This window comes from Macaca thibetana, chromosome 14, assembly GCF_024542745.1.
Source record: "Macaca thibetana thibetana isolate TM-01 chromosome 14, ASM2454274v1, whole genome shotgun sequence".
Classification (NCBI taxonomy): domain Eukaryota; kingdom Metazoa; phylum Chordata; class Mammalia; order Primates; family Cercopithecidae; genus Macaca; species Macaca thibetana.
The window spans coordinates 109245630-109261527 of record NC_065591.1 but is presented as its reverse complement, the minus strand read 5'-3'; the positions used below and the strand labels follow the sequence as shown (position 1 = coordinate 109261527).

Genomic DNA, 15898 nt, shown 5'->3' with positions numbered 1-15898 from the left:
TAGGAAGTGCATCCCACCCAAGGTTCAGAGCAGAGCTAGAAAGTAGAAAAGGGCGATTGGGGGCAGGGACAGGGGGGACAGAGCACCAGAAATGTGAGATAAAATTGGAAGTCTCCCACCCCAGCTCTCTGTGAGGCCAAGGGTCAGTGTGCAGGGTGGGGCTGAAACCCAGGTTGCTCCATGAGCTGGAAAAACAACTGCTGACTCCATTCCTTCTGGGACTGCTTGCCTTCTAACGAATTTTTCAAACACTAAGCTAAGAACAGCAGCACATACTCAACACGCATGCACATGTGTGCAGAGACCTGCGTGTGAGCACTCGTGCGTGTGCACCCTGGTACGTATTGCATGCACGTGCAGCAAATTAGCACATTAGCCCATTCACACGTGAGTGCACACACATATACATGCACGCCAGCAGTTACACATACACAAGTGTGTTGACCACCAGGGCCCTCCCGTAAGGCAACATTCCTGAGCCCAAAAGGTGGTTGCAGGTGGTACCATATGAAATATTGCCCAAGGGAGCCTGCTGTGGCCCAGCAAAGTGGGAGGAGCAGGGAGGAGGGAGGGTGGAGGGTGCTTTCGGGGCTGTGTGTGCCTTGACATATGTGACACTGGCTGGCAGTGGAGAGCCAGGCCGCAGGGGAGGCGGGTATTTGTCTCTGGTCATCCGGAGAGATCCTTGGCAGGATGCTAAGAGGAGGGCATGCAGACCAAACCTAGATGTGGTGACTTTAGGGCCCCCTGTAGCTGAAAAATAATGTGGCACAAAAGCGTCTCTGGGCCTGCAGGCTGAATGTTTAATTAACTAGGAAGGCAGGGCTACAACTGGGGCCCCTTGGCATTGGCTCTGTGAAGAAACATCTCCATTCCTACATCTGAGCCTCTGAGGGCTTCTTGAGCCAAAACAAGGCCAAGAGGTGCTTTCTGCCCATGCTCAGCAGAACCAGCACAGGGAGGTGGTGCCAGGCTCCTGTGGAGGACAAGTGGAAGAGGGACACACCCACCCACGCACAAACACCCTCTCTCCCAAATGCCCATGTTCGCTCCCTCCCTCCCTCGTTTTTCCCTAGCCGCTCAATGCTGAGCTTCAGCACTGCTCCATCCAGCCTCTGCCGTATGCCTGGGAGCATGTGCCAGAGACCCTCTCCCACCCTTACAAGTGGGTCGGGGGTTTCTATGATCATAAGCTTAAGGGAGAGTCAGCCACCTGGCCAAGTGCCTGCTACTGGTGAAGGTGGAGGTTTGGAAGGAACCTCACTGGGATCCACAGGAAAGGGGCACAACAGGCTCCTAGGAGGAGATGGCCTGCATGCCATTTGGGGGAGGAACACCGAGGAAGCCGCTACCCACAACCTTATTTCCTCAGCCAAGGGAGCCAGTAACAAAGGAGCAAGCAGTCTCCCGTGGGACAGACGGGGCTGGTGACGATGGTAGTGGTGATGAGGATAATGACCACGAATGTCATTCGTTCAGTGACATCTACCGTGCCTCCACTAGATTCCAGGCACTATTTTAGGTTCTATGAATACAGCTATGCTCAAAATAGACAAAAATCCCTGCCATCAGGGAGTTTACATTTTAGTGAGGAAAGGGATCCTATGGCAAATACCCCAGAGATTTCTCCTGTCAAACAGGAGAGAGGCTGAGAATGCCAAGGAGAAGGAGGTTTGCAAAGTCCAGTAAGGTGATCCGGGAAGGGCTTCCTGAGAAGAGAGGATTGTGTAAAAAACTTAAGTCAGTTATCGTTATTCCTAAAATATGGGACTTGTTTTAACTAGAAAATCAGTGTCTGACTTCAGAGATTAGTTGGTCCAACCGCTCCGTTTTGCAGATGAGAAAACTGAGGTAAGACAGGATGCTGATGAGGAGGTGCCTTTCCCACAGTCACTTGAATGGGTAGCAGAGTCCAGAACTGGGCCTTTTGGGTTCCAGGCATGGCTAGTGCCCCATCTCCATGCTGCAAGGGCAGAGAAGCCCCGACTTCCCACGGCGCGCACTCTGCTAGCAGGTGCAGTAAATAAAAGGCTCCATCTCAGAGAGAGATGATGAGAGACACCATAAAATGTTTATGAGCTGGGCTGGGGGTCAGCACGCCTTCCTCTGTGCAGCACTCCCAAACAAGTGGCCATAAACGCTTTATGGTGACTGGACACTGAATGGCCTGCCTCGACCACTGTGTCTTCTCAGCCACTCAGGCCTCTGCCTCCTCGCCATTGCAGCACCTTGCTAAAGATGATTATGGCCAGAGCAGGGCTTCTGGAGAGAAAGCCCCAGGTTGTGAGGCATTCATGCCCCCTACATCCAGCTGCCTGCTAGGGGACACGCTGGGACTCGGGGGCAGATCTGTAGGCTGGACTCCACAGTAAAGAGGGCCCAGGTCATAACCGGGGTGCAGGTGGTCAGACCCCACCTCCAGGAGGATGGCTTTCCCAGAGGTGGAAATGTCCAGGCACACATGCGGCTACTAGCCCTGAGCATTGGAGAGGGCGCCACTGACTCATAGTCAGAAGGCAGCCCCATTTGGACAGCCTGTACATATGGGGAGGAGTACATATGTACATATATGGAGGAGTCCCCCCTCTCTGCTTTGGAAACCACACTCACAGCACTCCTAGTACTGACTGAGCTGGTGGAGGAGCCAGGATCCCTGGGCTTTCTTCCTCCTCCAGGCTGCCTGGTGTGTGTATTGACCGGATGTGAGTGACTAGCCTGGAGCACCAGCCATACATCACACCTGCCCATCCCCCAGAAGCAGGGGTGGAGGGGAGCAAGGAGCCTGCCTTGGGCCTCTGGGAGGTCATCTGGTCATCTGCCTCCCAACAGCCCTCTGGGAGCACGGGGCCAGCACACCTGCATGTCTAACTCCCAGGATGGATGTTGGCTACTTCTTCTTCAGTGGCCCCTCCGAGCTGTTGATGTTATTCAGAAGACCAGAAGGAATGACAGCCCCTTGGCTCAGCCTCCTCTGTCTCCTTCACCCCATCTATTGTTTGAAAGCATGTGTGTCCTCTAACTCTCAGCTCAAATTCCACTCCTCCATGAAGCTGCAGTCACCCCCCCGGATGACATTGCCCTCTGCTTGGGCTCAGCATCTGCATATCCAGGCGGTCCTTGTCCAGTCATCTTTGGAGAAGTATCTTGCCTTCCCTAGTAAATGAGAAGCTCCCCGAGGCTCTCTCTGTAGCTGAAGTGTGTTTCTACTTTCCCCAGCCCACACGGAGCATAATGCCTTCACAGAACAGCATTTCATAAATATTAGATGAATTAGTTAATTAATGAATTAACCTACCTTAGTAACTTGCTCCATTATCTAAATTCCTCCTTACTGAGAGAGACAGTCTTCTCCTTGCCTGAACTAAACCTTCTCGCCTGATTTCACTGTCTCTATCCACTGGCTGTGGCCTCGATGGAAACATGGTGTTCTGGCCGTCTCCACCCAGGCTTGGCCCTCCCGATTCCACAGCCCCTTAGCTTTCTCTTGGCTCTGCAGAACCTTGAACCACCTTGCTTTGCCCACACATCCTGTTCTCCAGTCCCTCGTCACTGCTTCCACCTTCCCCTTGCTCATGTTCAAGCGTACACAGAGCTCTCAAATCACAGCAGCTTGTTTGGTGCTGTGACAGCAAGGGCCTGGCCCCTAGGAGGGACCAAGGGACCAAGGTTCCAGAACCCCAAAGCATCTCGAGGAGCAGCACAGAGCTCCCTCTTATTCTGGCTGAGCCCCCAACCTGTGCTTGCCGCACCCTCTGCCCCCTCGCAGGTAAACTTCTGAGATCACCCTAGGAAATGATATTCAGACACATGTTCGTTCGTTTCCTCACCCGACAAGCATTCATTGGGCACCTACCATTTGCTGGATGAATAAGTCCTAGTTATATAAGCACTTATACAGGGAGTTACCCCAGGGAGGGGTAATGCAGTTACCCTGATGGCCATGTGATGCGTGCCCTAATCCAGGTGTGGACCGAAGTCTGCAGGGCTGTGTGGAAGGAAGGTGGGCTTCACAGAAGAGGCAGCATTTGAGCAGATCTGAAAGGATATAGGGGAGTTTCCCAGGGGAGTTTCCCAGGAGGCCTTTGTGGGCAGGAGGACTTGGCCAGAACTGGTCCTTCTAGGCCTAAGGAAACAAACTGGGCAGCACATCTGGGTCTCTGCTACTATCCATCAGAAAGCCCAAGAGAGCTGGGAGGCGTAGATCTGACCTAGGCACACACACAAACTAGGAGGGCGGTCAGCAGAGGCCCAACAAGAGAAATCTCGGGGAGGTCTCAGGAATGGGCATTGGGCCATTGCTAGAGTCAGGGCCCAAGAGAAATCTATCTAAAGATGTCTAAGGCCCAATAAACCACCCAGAACACTGGGGGCAGAGTCCTAATCCAGGAAAAGAGGCAGCCAGAGACTGGGATGAGGTGGTCCGGGCCATGCCCAGAACCCCGGAAAAGCTGGCTGGGATTTAGGTTCCAGGTGGATCTGAAATAAGGTGGATCGAAGCCAGCTGGTAGGTGAGGAGCCCATGTACTGGGGGATGAGAAGGACAGACGCCCAGTGGTGTTCGCCCAGGCAGGCTGAGGTGTGGGGTTGTGGCATTCACGGCGTGCTGGTGGGAGCACAGGCTGGAGTGAGTGCGAGGTGGAAGATGACATTGGAAGGGTCAGCTGAGGGCCCCACTGAGGATCACAGAGGCCACATCCCTCCTAAATATCACTTCCTCTGGACCTACAGCTCCTGATCAAGAACTCTCCCAGGATCCAAAGGGCTGCCTGGGTTTTTCTATGGCCACACCTGGCTGCTCCCTGCAGGCAGCTCCCTTCTGAGCCCTGAAAGTGCAGGGGTGCCCTGAGGGCGGAGGGCCATGCATCTGATGCCATCCATCCTTCCCCCCAGAGCCCATCCCCCACTGTGGCCACTCTGGATGGCCCCAGGGTGGAGAGTAGCAGGCTTCCAGGGAGGGGTGGGGCTGGTGCCTGGGAGAAGGCTAGAGGACTGTGCGGCCTTGTAATTTAATTATTCGACTGCAGAAAGCAGATCTCATCTATTGGGTGCTCATCCTTGTTAAGCTAATTGTCTATCTCCTTCACTCTCTTCTCCCCCACTTGCTGGGGAAGTCACTGCAGCCTAATTGAGTTATCATAAAGATAATGGCTGATGCTCTAGCCAGAGCCGAGAAAGGAGGATCCATCTCACATCGACTCGGGCTCCAGACAGGCCCCCAAGGGGCTGAGACGTAGGCAGTGTTGGCAGGGGGGTGCAGGCTGCATTTCTAGCAGGAGGAAGGCTGGGTGGATGGTGTTTTGCCCAGAAGCATCTAACCAACTGGTTGTCCCGCAGAAGACAGGGCTTCCTGTCTACTTTTTCCTGCCACCCAAGGAAGCTCACCTACAAGACAAAAAGATCTGTGGACCTGGTGTGGTGGCTCTTGCCTGTCAACCCAGCACTTAGGATGTTGAGGTGGGAGGATCACTTGAGACCAGAAGTTTGAGGCCAGCCTGGCCAACATAATGACACCTGTCTTTTAAAAAAAAAATAAAAATAAAAATTAGCCAGACACAGTGGTGTGTACCTGCATTCCCAGCTACTTGAGAGGCTGAGATGGGAGGATCACTCGAGCCCAGGAGGTTGAGGCTACAGTCAGCCATGTTCATGCCACTGTACTCCCGCCTGGGTGACAGAGCAAGACCTTGTCTCAAAAAAAAAAAAAAAAAAGTGATCTCTTACCTCTTGTCTGGGCATGTCTGGGGCTTTCTCAGAGAGGCAACCAAGCCACATGGTGATGAGACGTGGACTTGGAGAGCAGACCAGGTTTTAAATTCCATGGGCATATCTTATGACCAGGGCAACCTAGGGCAATTTCTTTTCTGCTCTGAACCTGAGTTTTCTCATCTGTAAAATGGGGCGGGGACATTATTGGTAGGAGGATCCGGTGAGATCATGTGTATGAAGCACAGTGATGTGAGCTTCCACTCGCCTGTCCTAACACTCGATGACAATAGAGGGGTAAGGTGGCTGAGGACCCTGTGGGAGACCCAGAGTTCAGTGCTCTGGTTTCAGATGAGCAGCCGTAGGACATGCGTGGGGGACAGTCCCAGCACCGTGCTTCCTCTCTTGCCACCGGGCACCTCACCTGTATCCCAGGTCCTCAGAGAGCTGTGAGCTGCATCACTGGGATGAGAAGGTGGGTATAGGGGTGCTGAGAAGCAGCGGGGAAGCTGGAGGGAAAGGTGAGCAGAGGTCAGCAGGCATGAATCAAATTCCATGACACATGGGAAGGTCAGAGTGAATCCAGGCCAGCCAAGGCCCTGAACAGAGACAGTGGGTCCCAGCCTGGGCGGGCAGAGGGACAGGAGCCAGGCCCCATTAGGAGACCCTGCATGGACAGGAGAACGAGGCCCCAGTTCCCTGGGGGATCTCTGTTCAAGGCCCAACCCAGAGCCCCAGGTAAGGCAGCGTTGCCGGCCAGGGGAGGGCACACAGGGTCCCGACGGCAGCACCCCCTTGCCTTCCCAGTGCCCCCTCTGATCCAGCCCTTCGAGTTCCCACCCGCCTCCATCGGCCAGCTGCTCTACATTCCCTGTGTGGTGTCCTCGGGGGACATGCCCATCCGCATCACCTGGAGGAAGGATGGACAGGTGATCATCTCAGGCTCGGGCGTGACCATCGAGAGCAAGGAATTCATGAGCTCCCTGCAGATCTCTAGCGTCTCCCTCAAGCACAACGGCAACTACACATGCATCGCCAGCAACGCAGCGGCCACCGTGAGCCGGGAGCGCCAGCTCATCGTGCGCGGTGAGCAGGGACAGGCCAGCCTCGGGGGAGGGAGGAGCCAGCTCTGCCTGCTGCTACTGCAGTCTCTATGATTCCCTGTGATTCCAGTTCCAATCACAGGCTTATGGAAGGTGGGCTCCAGCAGGGCCCTTCAAGATGATCTTGGAGTCTAAACCTCTTATTTTCCAGGGCAGGAAACCGAAGCCCTGAGCAGAGAGACACTTGCTCAGTCAGTGGCAAAGGCAGGATCGGAACTCAGAACTCACAACTCCCTACCCAGTACTCGACAAAAGCTCTCAGCATCTTGGGTTTCAGAAGCTGCCTGCTTCCAATTTTATAATAGCCCAGGCAGGGCTGACCTCAAACAGAAGGTGCTCTAAGCCCTAGGAGACCCATCAGAGACTGAAATGGTCTGTTTCCCTACCTTCCCTCTTTCTGCAGTGCCCCCTCGATTTGTGGTGCAACCCAACAACCAGGACGGCATCTACGGCAAAGCTGGTGTGCTCAACTGCTCGGTGGACGGCTACCCCCCGCCCAAGGTCATGTGGAAGCATGCCAAGGGTAAGCGCCTGGCCCAGCCAGAATCTCCAAGAAGGGCAGGGATGGGGAAAGGAGGATGCTTTGATGGGATTTGAACCTGTTCCCTGTAGGCAACTCCTAGCCCTGGGTAGGAGTCCTTGGGTCTGCACCCCAGCGGACCCCAGGCTACACCTCACCTGGAGTCATCCTCAGCCACCCCCGGGGGTCTGTGGACCAGGAACAGCCATCATGCTGACTCCGTATTTCCTCTTGTCCCCCCAGACGTGACCTCTCCTCTCCTGCCTCCGCCCCAGAACTCAGTGTACACCTGCTTTCCCTACCCCACCCTGCCCTGGGGCCCCAGACCTGGAAGCCCCCTGCTTCTCACCAGTCAACCTTTTCTGGGGTCAGGGTCCTTCTTGGAGCCCAATTTCATACCAAGGATGCCTTTGCTTTCTGACTAAGGCCCAATCCTAAACTGTATTCATGACTGACACTGGGGAATGGAGGGGCAGGGGGTGCCCACAAGGCCCCCTTGGAGGATGCTGGCCTCTCTCCCAGGCCTGGTTGCCTAAGACCAGACGACTGCCATTCGAAGACTCAATCTTCTGTCCACCTGCAGCCAACTGGCCCAAAGACAGCTCTTTCTTCCTCTCCAAGGAATTCACCCCCAAAGAAGCTCCATGCCAGTGTCAAAGTGGGCATTGAGCTGAGACTCCCAACCCAGTCTCCTTGAATCAGAGCTGGGGCAAGGCCCGTCTTCTGGGAGAGGGGGGTCCTTCCTGTTGTCTGCTGGGAGCTGTGTGGCCTCAGCACTTTGGGGATGGTTCAGCTCTGCTACAAAACAGCCCTCGATCTGCAAGAGCGAGGTGTCAGGGCCATTCCTGGGGCACTCTCAGCTTATGCCCCAGTACACACCCAGCCTTCCTAACAGCTGCCTCCTTCCAGGGAGCGGGAACCCCCAGCAGTACCACCCTGTGCCCCTCACTGGCCGCATCCAGATCCTGCCCAACAGCTCGCTGCTGATCCGCCACGTCCTAGAAGAGGACATTGGCTACTACCTCTGCCAGGCCAGCAACGGCGTAGGCACCGACATCAGCAAGTCCATGTTCCTCACAGTCAAGAGTGAGTCCTGCCCCCGCACAGACCCCCAGCACCCCCAAATCACAGCCAAGCCCCGGCTCTGCACTCTCCCTGCCTACTCTCTTGGTCTCCACTGTTTTATCTATAAAGGGGAGGAAGGAAGGCTTCCCAGTCAGAGGGGGGCTTGGGACCCTCAGATGGGGCATTCGAAAGCACTGTCATCTAAAACAGGGGCCTCACCCTGAAAGGCCCCAACTCACCCCTACCCTGGTCATAATAAGCTCGTGATTTGCTCTGCTGCAATATCATGTGACATCCTGTTTACTTTGGTCTGTAGATTGGCAATTCAATCTGAATAATCCTAGCAAACCATTTATTTTTGCTAGTTGATATACACTTGCTTGTGTACAACCTGTTTGTGGCTTAGAAAGGAAAATAGCATATACTCAATGTAGAAGAAGGGCCTATGGGTCAGAAAACCTGGGTTCCAATTCCAGATCAGCCTAATGAGCTGAGTGACCTTGGGAGAGTCACTTCCCCTCTCTGTGTTCCAGTTTCCTCACCTGTTCGAGGGTTCTCTTCCCAGCCCACTGATCTCACAAAATTGCTGTGAGTTCTGCAGGAACTGATCATGGAAAGAGGAAGCTGCTTTGGAAAAGCCCAAGGACCAATGCAGCTCATTACAACTCGGTGCTGTACCCATGGCTTCTAAATCCCCCCACCCAGAGCAGGCCTCAACGGCCTTAGAAGTACACTGCTTATTTGCTGTCCCAGGATGTTCTTAAGTCTCGTACAGACATCCCTACTGGGTGAGCTTCTTGCTTTACACTGCGGGGGTCTGCATAATGGGTCCCTGGGAATCACATCAGAAGGGCCATGTCCATCTGGCCCCATGTCAAGACATGGCTATAAGGGCCTGAGTGTTAGTGTCTGACCCGGCCAAGTATGAATCTGGGAGCCAGGACTTAATGCCTTGGGACCTTGATGAGCGTACTTGGCCTTGTGCTACTTCATTTTCCTGATCTACACCATGGGCAGGGGGCGGGGCTCGTAATAGGGCCTCACCTGTTACGTTTCATGTCAAGGGCGAGTCAGATGGTGTAAGTGAAGCAACCGGTATGGTAAGTGGCCGGCAAAGATTTCATGGCTTGGCCAGCTTTGTTATCTGTAGTGGCAGTCCCTCCAGGGTGCGGGTGGGAAAGCCGGCTGACGGCAGAGGCCCGCGTGTGGTCTGCCCAGCCTCTCCCCAGAGTGCCCGCCTTTAAGAATCATAGCTTCTTTATCACTTGCCAAAGCCCGCGTTCAGCTCAGCACAAGACAGGGAAGCCCCAGCGATCGATGCTCAGGGAGCTCCGAGCCGGAATCCCCGCCCTGGGGAGCCGCTTCCCTCACACTATCAAAAAGCACTTTGTCCTTAATAAAACCAGGCAATCAATCTACATCCCTCAGCTTGGGAGAGCTTGGCTAATTCTGGCTGCGCGAGGCGGGGGAAGAGCAGGCACCTCTGCAACCCTCCTCATCTCCCAAACTCATAATGCTTTTTCGCTGTAGTTGTTCTTTGCCTTTTCCTTCAAGTTGTGATTCCACTGAGCTGCCAGCTCTGTGGCAGGTGGAGACGCAGGGGTCACGGGTGCCGGAGGACACAGTGGTCAGGAGCTGGGCTGTGTGTGAGGAGACCCCGCGTGCCTCAGGCGGTCGCTGATGCCCTGTGCCCCCGAGCGAACCACCTCCCCTGACGGGCCTGCACTTTTTCTATGCCATCCTCACTTTGCAACCCAGCAGCAGCTGCAAAGTGCTCTGAGAAGTTCAGAAGGAGCACATTTGGTAAATCCAGGGCCACCTCCTGAACACATGCTGCACAAAACCTCACGCACCAGACACGCGCTGGGGCTCACCTGTGGGGCCCCGTCTTCCCCAGGGAATGGCAGGAGTTTCCTACTATGCCAGTCACTGCTGGGCAGAACCTGGACCTGGCTTCCTCCTTCCTTTCCTCCCCCATGTCCTCATCTGCAGGCCTTGGTGGGCTCCTTCACTTCTCTCCCGGTAGGGCCGACGACACACCTTTCTTACAGCTGCTGTCTCTCCACATCTAGGGGTCCTGTCATCCCACTCAGGGCACCTCCAATCACCCGCAGCAGCTCTCAGCACCCACTCATGGCTCCTGCGTGGCCCTCAGATGGGCTGCTCTCCAGCCTCACCACACACACATTCCCTCTGATACATCCTCCGTTTCTCACACCCTTCCTGTCACAAATGACCCTTCCCATTCTGGCCCCACTCTCCCCAGTGACCTGCCCCAGCCATCCTAGAGGCCCTCATGCCACCCAGAAGGGGAGGGGCACCCAGGAGGGGAAGAGGCAGGGCCGAGGACATTGGAGGCTGCAGGGCAGCGGTCAGGGAGGCTGCCAGGGTCAGGGCCCCTGTCTGGGGTTGGAGGGGCTGACTGTCTTTGTGTAGCAGCCTGCATGATTCTGCGCTGTATCTGGCTGCCAGAGGACGCTCCTATGACAATGCAACGCTGTCGGGGGGTGGAAGTGGGCACTGGGTGGACCGCTGGCATGCCTGGCCTTCTTTGGAACACTTGTTCTGCCCCCTGCTGCTTTGAGGCAGGTGCCTGTTCCAAGTAACCCGCCCCAGCTACTGCCCTGCACAGCCTCTCTCCTTGCCTGCTCTTTTCTTTCCCTCCTTTCCTTTTCCTCAACCTGATAGCAATTCTCCCACTCCCCCATTCTGATTTCAGTTTAAAGGACACAGGTAGGTAGAACTTTCAGGACCCGGTCACCCATGCCCTCAGCAGGGGAAACCACTCCTCGTCATCCCTCTGTCCATCTCAAACGCCCATACCATTGCCCACTTGCAGAGCCAGCCACAGAAAGATCTACCATTTGCAACGCCAATTTCAAGGTTTGCCTCAATGCCCCTAACACACTCGGGAAAGTTTTGACCCAAAATAACTTTACCGTTCCAGACCTCACACTTTTATGAACTCTTGGAAAGCAAACTGATCTTAATCCCCACTTTGCCCAAGCAGAAGGAAGAAAATAAATCTATCAAAGGGACCATAACAGCAGAGAAAGCCTCCAAGTGTCGGATCGGACGTTTGTGGTTGGCTTCTATTGGGGAGTGTCTATACCATTGATCCCTGCAGCTTCCAGAGATAACTCAGCACTCACTTAATGGTGCTCCCTGAGCACTCACTAAATAGATCAATAAAGCGTGGTGATTAAAAACACGGACTTTAGAGCCAGACAGCCCTGGGTTCAAAGCCCAGCTCTGCCACCGGATCGCTGTGGGGTCCAGGACAACAATCTGTCAGCCCTAGTGTCCTCCCCTGTAAGTTTGGAATTACTGTGTAGTACTTTGTTTATTGGTGAGGTCTAAATGAGACCATGCACTTACAGGAATGAATACAGTATTTGGCATAAAATACACATTCGATAATTAGCAGTCATTAGTTTTAGGTGCTAGAAACCTGGCGATGAGTCAGACAGAGCTGCCGTTCTCAGAGAATTTACAATCTTGAAGAGGAAATAGACAGACACCCAAAACAACTATGATACACAAAATGATAAATGCCTTAAAAAGCTACAAGCAAGGTGATACAGAAAGAATCTGAGACAGAGTCATCAATTTTAACTCTGGGGGTGAAGAAGCAGGTGTCAAGAAAAGCTTCACAAAAGCAATAGTCTCTAATTAGGGCTTGAAGGATGAGAAGGATTTGGACAAGGACCAGCAGGGATGGAGGTCATGCCCTTCCAGGGATGCAGAAACAGCACGGTGTGGAGACAGGAAGGCCTGTGAATGTCCTATGTTGAGGGAACTCAAGGTGTCTGGCAGAGAGTGATGGGGAGAATGTTTTAGAAAGCTAAATGTTTTCTATCTATGTAGAGTTGACGCTTGACACTAAGCTCCAAACAAGAGTTCCAGGGGTCCAAAGGTCTGGATGGGAGTCGGAATTCCCAAGCTAGTTCTTGGAAAACTGCTATGCAGAACCCTTTTCAGGATCGCAGGGAGCTAAGGGTTTATTAGAGCAGGCAAGTGGTTTTCCAAGTCCTTGGACATCTTTGATGGCAACCAACCAGGCCCAAGTGGTCCCCACTCCTCCCTGGGTCTTGGTGTGGGTTGAACTCACGAGTGTATGAGCATACAGTCCAGCATTGCCGCCTGCATGTACAGCACTTTACAGTTTACAAAGTTGTTCCCATACCTTGCTTGTGAAGTTTGTAGGCAATAGCTCCTTCTCAGAGAGTGTCAGAGATTAGATCAAGGTGATTGGGTTAAGTATAGTCCCAGCTGAGGCCAGAACTTACTTCTATGGACTGATGGTTTGGTAGAAGGAACACAGACAGAGTAAAAAGGCTGGGTGCTAGTCCTGGCTCAGACCCACTGGCTCTGCATCCATGAGCTGTCCCTTCCTTTCTCTGGGCCTGTTTCCTCATCCATACAGTGAAAGGCCTGAATTAAGATCTAGTCACTAGATGACCCCAGTTCCCTTCCAGCTCAGACTAGCTATGACTCTAGCAGCATGAGCAGTCTTTTCAAGGCACCAGACCTCCTCCCAGAACTTGGTTGAAAGTAAATGTAATTAACAGAATAAAATACCATGTCCACAGAACTGCCTTTTATCTCCCTTTTAAAATATATTTTTTAAAAAAGGAAGCGAGATAATGACCAAAAGGAGGGGGAAGTAATTCCCCTTTCAACTGACACATGGGGAAAAAATAAAGCATCTTCAAAGAGAATTCTTCAACAAGAGGCAGGTACAAAGCCAAGCTGCCTAGTCCCAGGGAGAAGGAGGCTGGCTGTGTTTTGAGGCAGCCATCGCGTGGCAGTGCCCTCCCGGGACTCGGCCACCCTCTTGTCCAGCAGGTGACCTTATTAGACAGGTCTCGTTGGACCTCCCAGACTCTTCCACTCTGTGAAGGCACCAGTGATTGGGTTCTAGACAAAGCCCATAGCCAATTAAATCCATAAGGGCTCTTTGTTTGGTTTGAGTTTTGATTTATTTGTTTAGCAAAATGTCAGACCAATTAAAGTGAGGTCCAAGTGCCCTCAGCGAGCATACACCCAGCTGCACAGCCACAACATCAGGAGAGGGGAGCTTGGGGCCAAACTCCCATGGGGACTTGAGAAATGGAGGGGGCAGGCCTAGCAAAGGAAGCCCTTGGGCCTCTGTGGACCAGGTCGCCCACCTTGGTTGGCCAATGGGACTGAGGTCAGGATGCAAAACTTTGGAAAAGTGCGTCTGGTGATCCAAGATGGTCCTCATTTCAAATTTGCCCAAAGGAAATTCCTTCTTGTCAAACAGAAGGAGTACCTCCCTGAGACCTGGGGGACTGGGGCCCCGCCCCTTCCACAGGGCAAGGAGTCTATAAGCCCAAGGAAATGGCTGCTCAGAGCCCACAAATCCCTTTCTAGATCACAGTCCAGGCACCCAGGGAATTCCCTGCCTGCATGTCCCCAGCCTGCTTCCAAGACTTCCCAAGGCCTCCTCCACAGACTGTCCTGCCATGGATGGGCACTGCCTCTGCCGTGACCCCTAGAGCTAAGGGACGGCTGTTGGCAGAGCATGTAAGTGGAGCTTGGGCACATGGATTGGGTGTCCACACACTATACTCACAAGGCCCCTCTCAGCACAGATGACAAACTGAGGCACCAGAGAGGGCAAACAACTGGCCCAAGATATTCCTGTGTGTTCCCTGGTGGGGGGTCCTGTCTCGTCACAGACTGAAGCTCCTTGGGGGCTGGGGCTGGTCTTCCCCTCCCTGGGTGGGAACTCTCACTCCTGGCACCCCGCTCAGCACGGGCCTCTGCCCACTCTGGAGTCTGCACTGGGGACTGACTGGCTGACTGACCTCCAGCCCACAGGCCTAGTCCAATCCCATCTGGGCTCACAGGTCACCCCCTCTGCTCTTCCTTTCTCCCCTTACGAGTCCCCCTGATTGGGCAAGGGGTGGATGGTATAGACTCTCTGCTGGATCTGAAAGTAGCAGGGGGAGGAAGCAGGATAGCACTCAAGGGCTGAGGCCTGGGTGCTGAGTTATGCTGGCCTGGGCCTGATGCTTGGCCATGCCACAGCTGTGGGATTTGGGGGACCATCACCTGCTCTCTCCAGCCAGGAAATAATCATAGTCGGCCTCACCTGCCCAGCCTCCAGGCAGCAGAAAGGGTCCCTCCCTGGCTCATGCCAAGCTAGGGAGTCCCCTCTGGAGACCTGGGGACCAGTGCCCACCCCCACCTCCACCGCCACTGAAGGGAGGGAGGGGAGGAAGAGAGAATGAGTCATTGTGATGATTTCCACGGCAATGATATCCGGCTGGCTCTTTGGCCTCACTGATTTTGAAACTTCACAGAATAAGGAGCAACACTTTGACTCCTGCTTCATTAAACAGAGGCAAGGAGAGAGGCTGGACACGTCCTCTCACCAGGCCAGGCTCCCCGCTGTGGCCCCCATTCTCAGAGGAGCAAGGAGTCAGCAAACCTCCTTGAGCCCTCGCCAGGAAGTCTGCAGCCCTGAGCAGGCTGCAGGCTCTCCCAACCCTCTGCAGAGCCCAGGGAGGCCAAAACAAATAGTTCATTTAGGGGACAGAAAGGTTCTGACCCTGGTTCATGTCCCAGGGTTCCTTGCTATGCCCTGGGTAAACTGGACACAGTCCTTCTCGCAGGGACTCAGTTTGCTCCTCTGTTCAGAGGGGTCACCATCCTCCTGTCCCTTTCCCTCGCCCACTAAGGCATGACTAGAGCTCAACAAGTGGGTTGCGTTCTGTTGTGCCAGTGGAGACTCGAGGGCATGTGTCGCCAGTTCCAGGCCCCAGCATTCAGAAGCTGTAGACTTTTTGGGGAGCAATAGGAAAGATGAAGATAAGCCTGAACCAACGAAAAGTGGGAGATCTTACTGACCTCCCAATGCGAACAGTATCATTGGAACAATCACATCACATCCCAAACCTAACCCCAAAGCGGACGTTTGTACAAAAGTTTCAAGGTCGAATAGAACAGTCTCCATGTGGAACAATCTCCATCCTCGCCCTGGTCCCCTGACAAGCAAGGAGGTTTTATTAAAGGGATAGGAGGGATGAACCTGCCCATGCATCCTCCGGTTCCAATTTAAAAGTGCTTGTCCCTAAGGATCTCATCTGGGCTCTTACCTCCTTTTTAGAGGCCTTAGCCAGTGGTGGCAAAAAGCACATCACCACCACTTCACTCTCATCCCTGCAGTCCCCATGACCACAGTGCTGAAGAGTTCCCAGATGAATCTGAGCTCCAAGGTATCATAAAGGGCGAGACCAGATTAATCACAAAACTGTTTGCATCCTATATGTCAGTCAAGGTGAAGGTGCCAGCAAACGCTCCGAGACGAAAGAGAGTCAAGGTTATCATGAGGTGGCTCAATTTAATAGATAAGAAAATGCAGGCAGGCACAGGGCTTAGCAGTGCTTCCAAACCCTGCCCTAAGTGGGCAGCCCAGAATTGCGCCCCCAGTTACAGCTGAAGCCCCTCTGAATGGTGGGGCCACGATAAATTGTTG

At 53.7% G+C, this 15898-nt stretch overlaps 1 protein-coding gene across 1 annotated transcript in view; it reads left to right on the top strand.

The window, feature by feature from the left end:
* Positions 1-15898, top strand: part of DSCAML1 (DS cell adhesion molecule like 1) — a 367270-nt gene that overhangs the window by 282793 nt on the left and 68579 nt on the right. The window contains exons 9-11 of the mRNA XM_050758358.1: positions 6511-6789; positions 7210-7329; positions 8236-8412. Of these exons, the coding sequence (XP_050614315.1) occupies positions 6511-6789; positions 7210-7329; positions 8236-8412 (576 nt within the window). The remainder of the gene's footprint in view (positions 1-6510; positions 6790-7209; positions 7330-8235; positions 8413-15898) is intronic.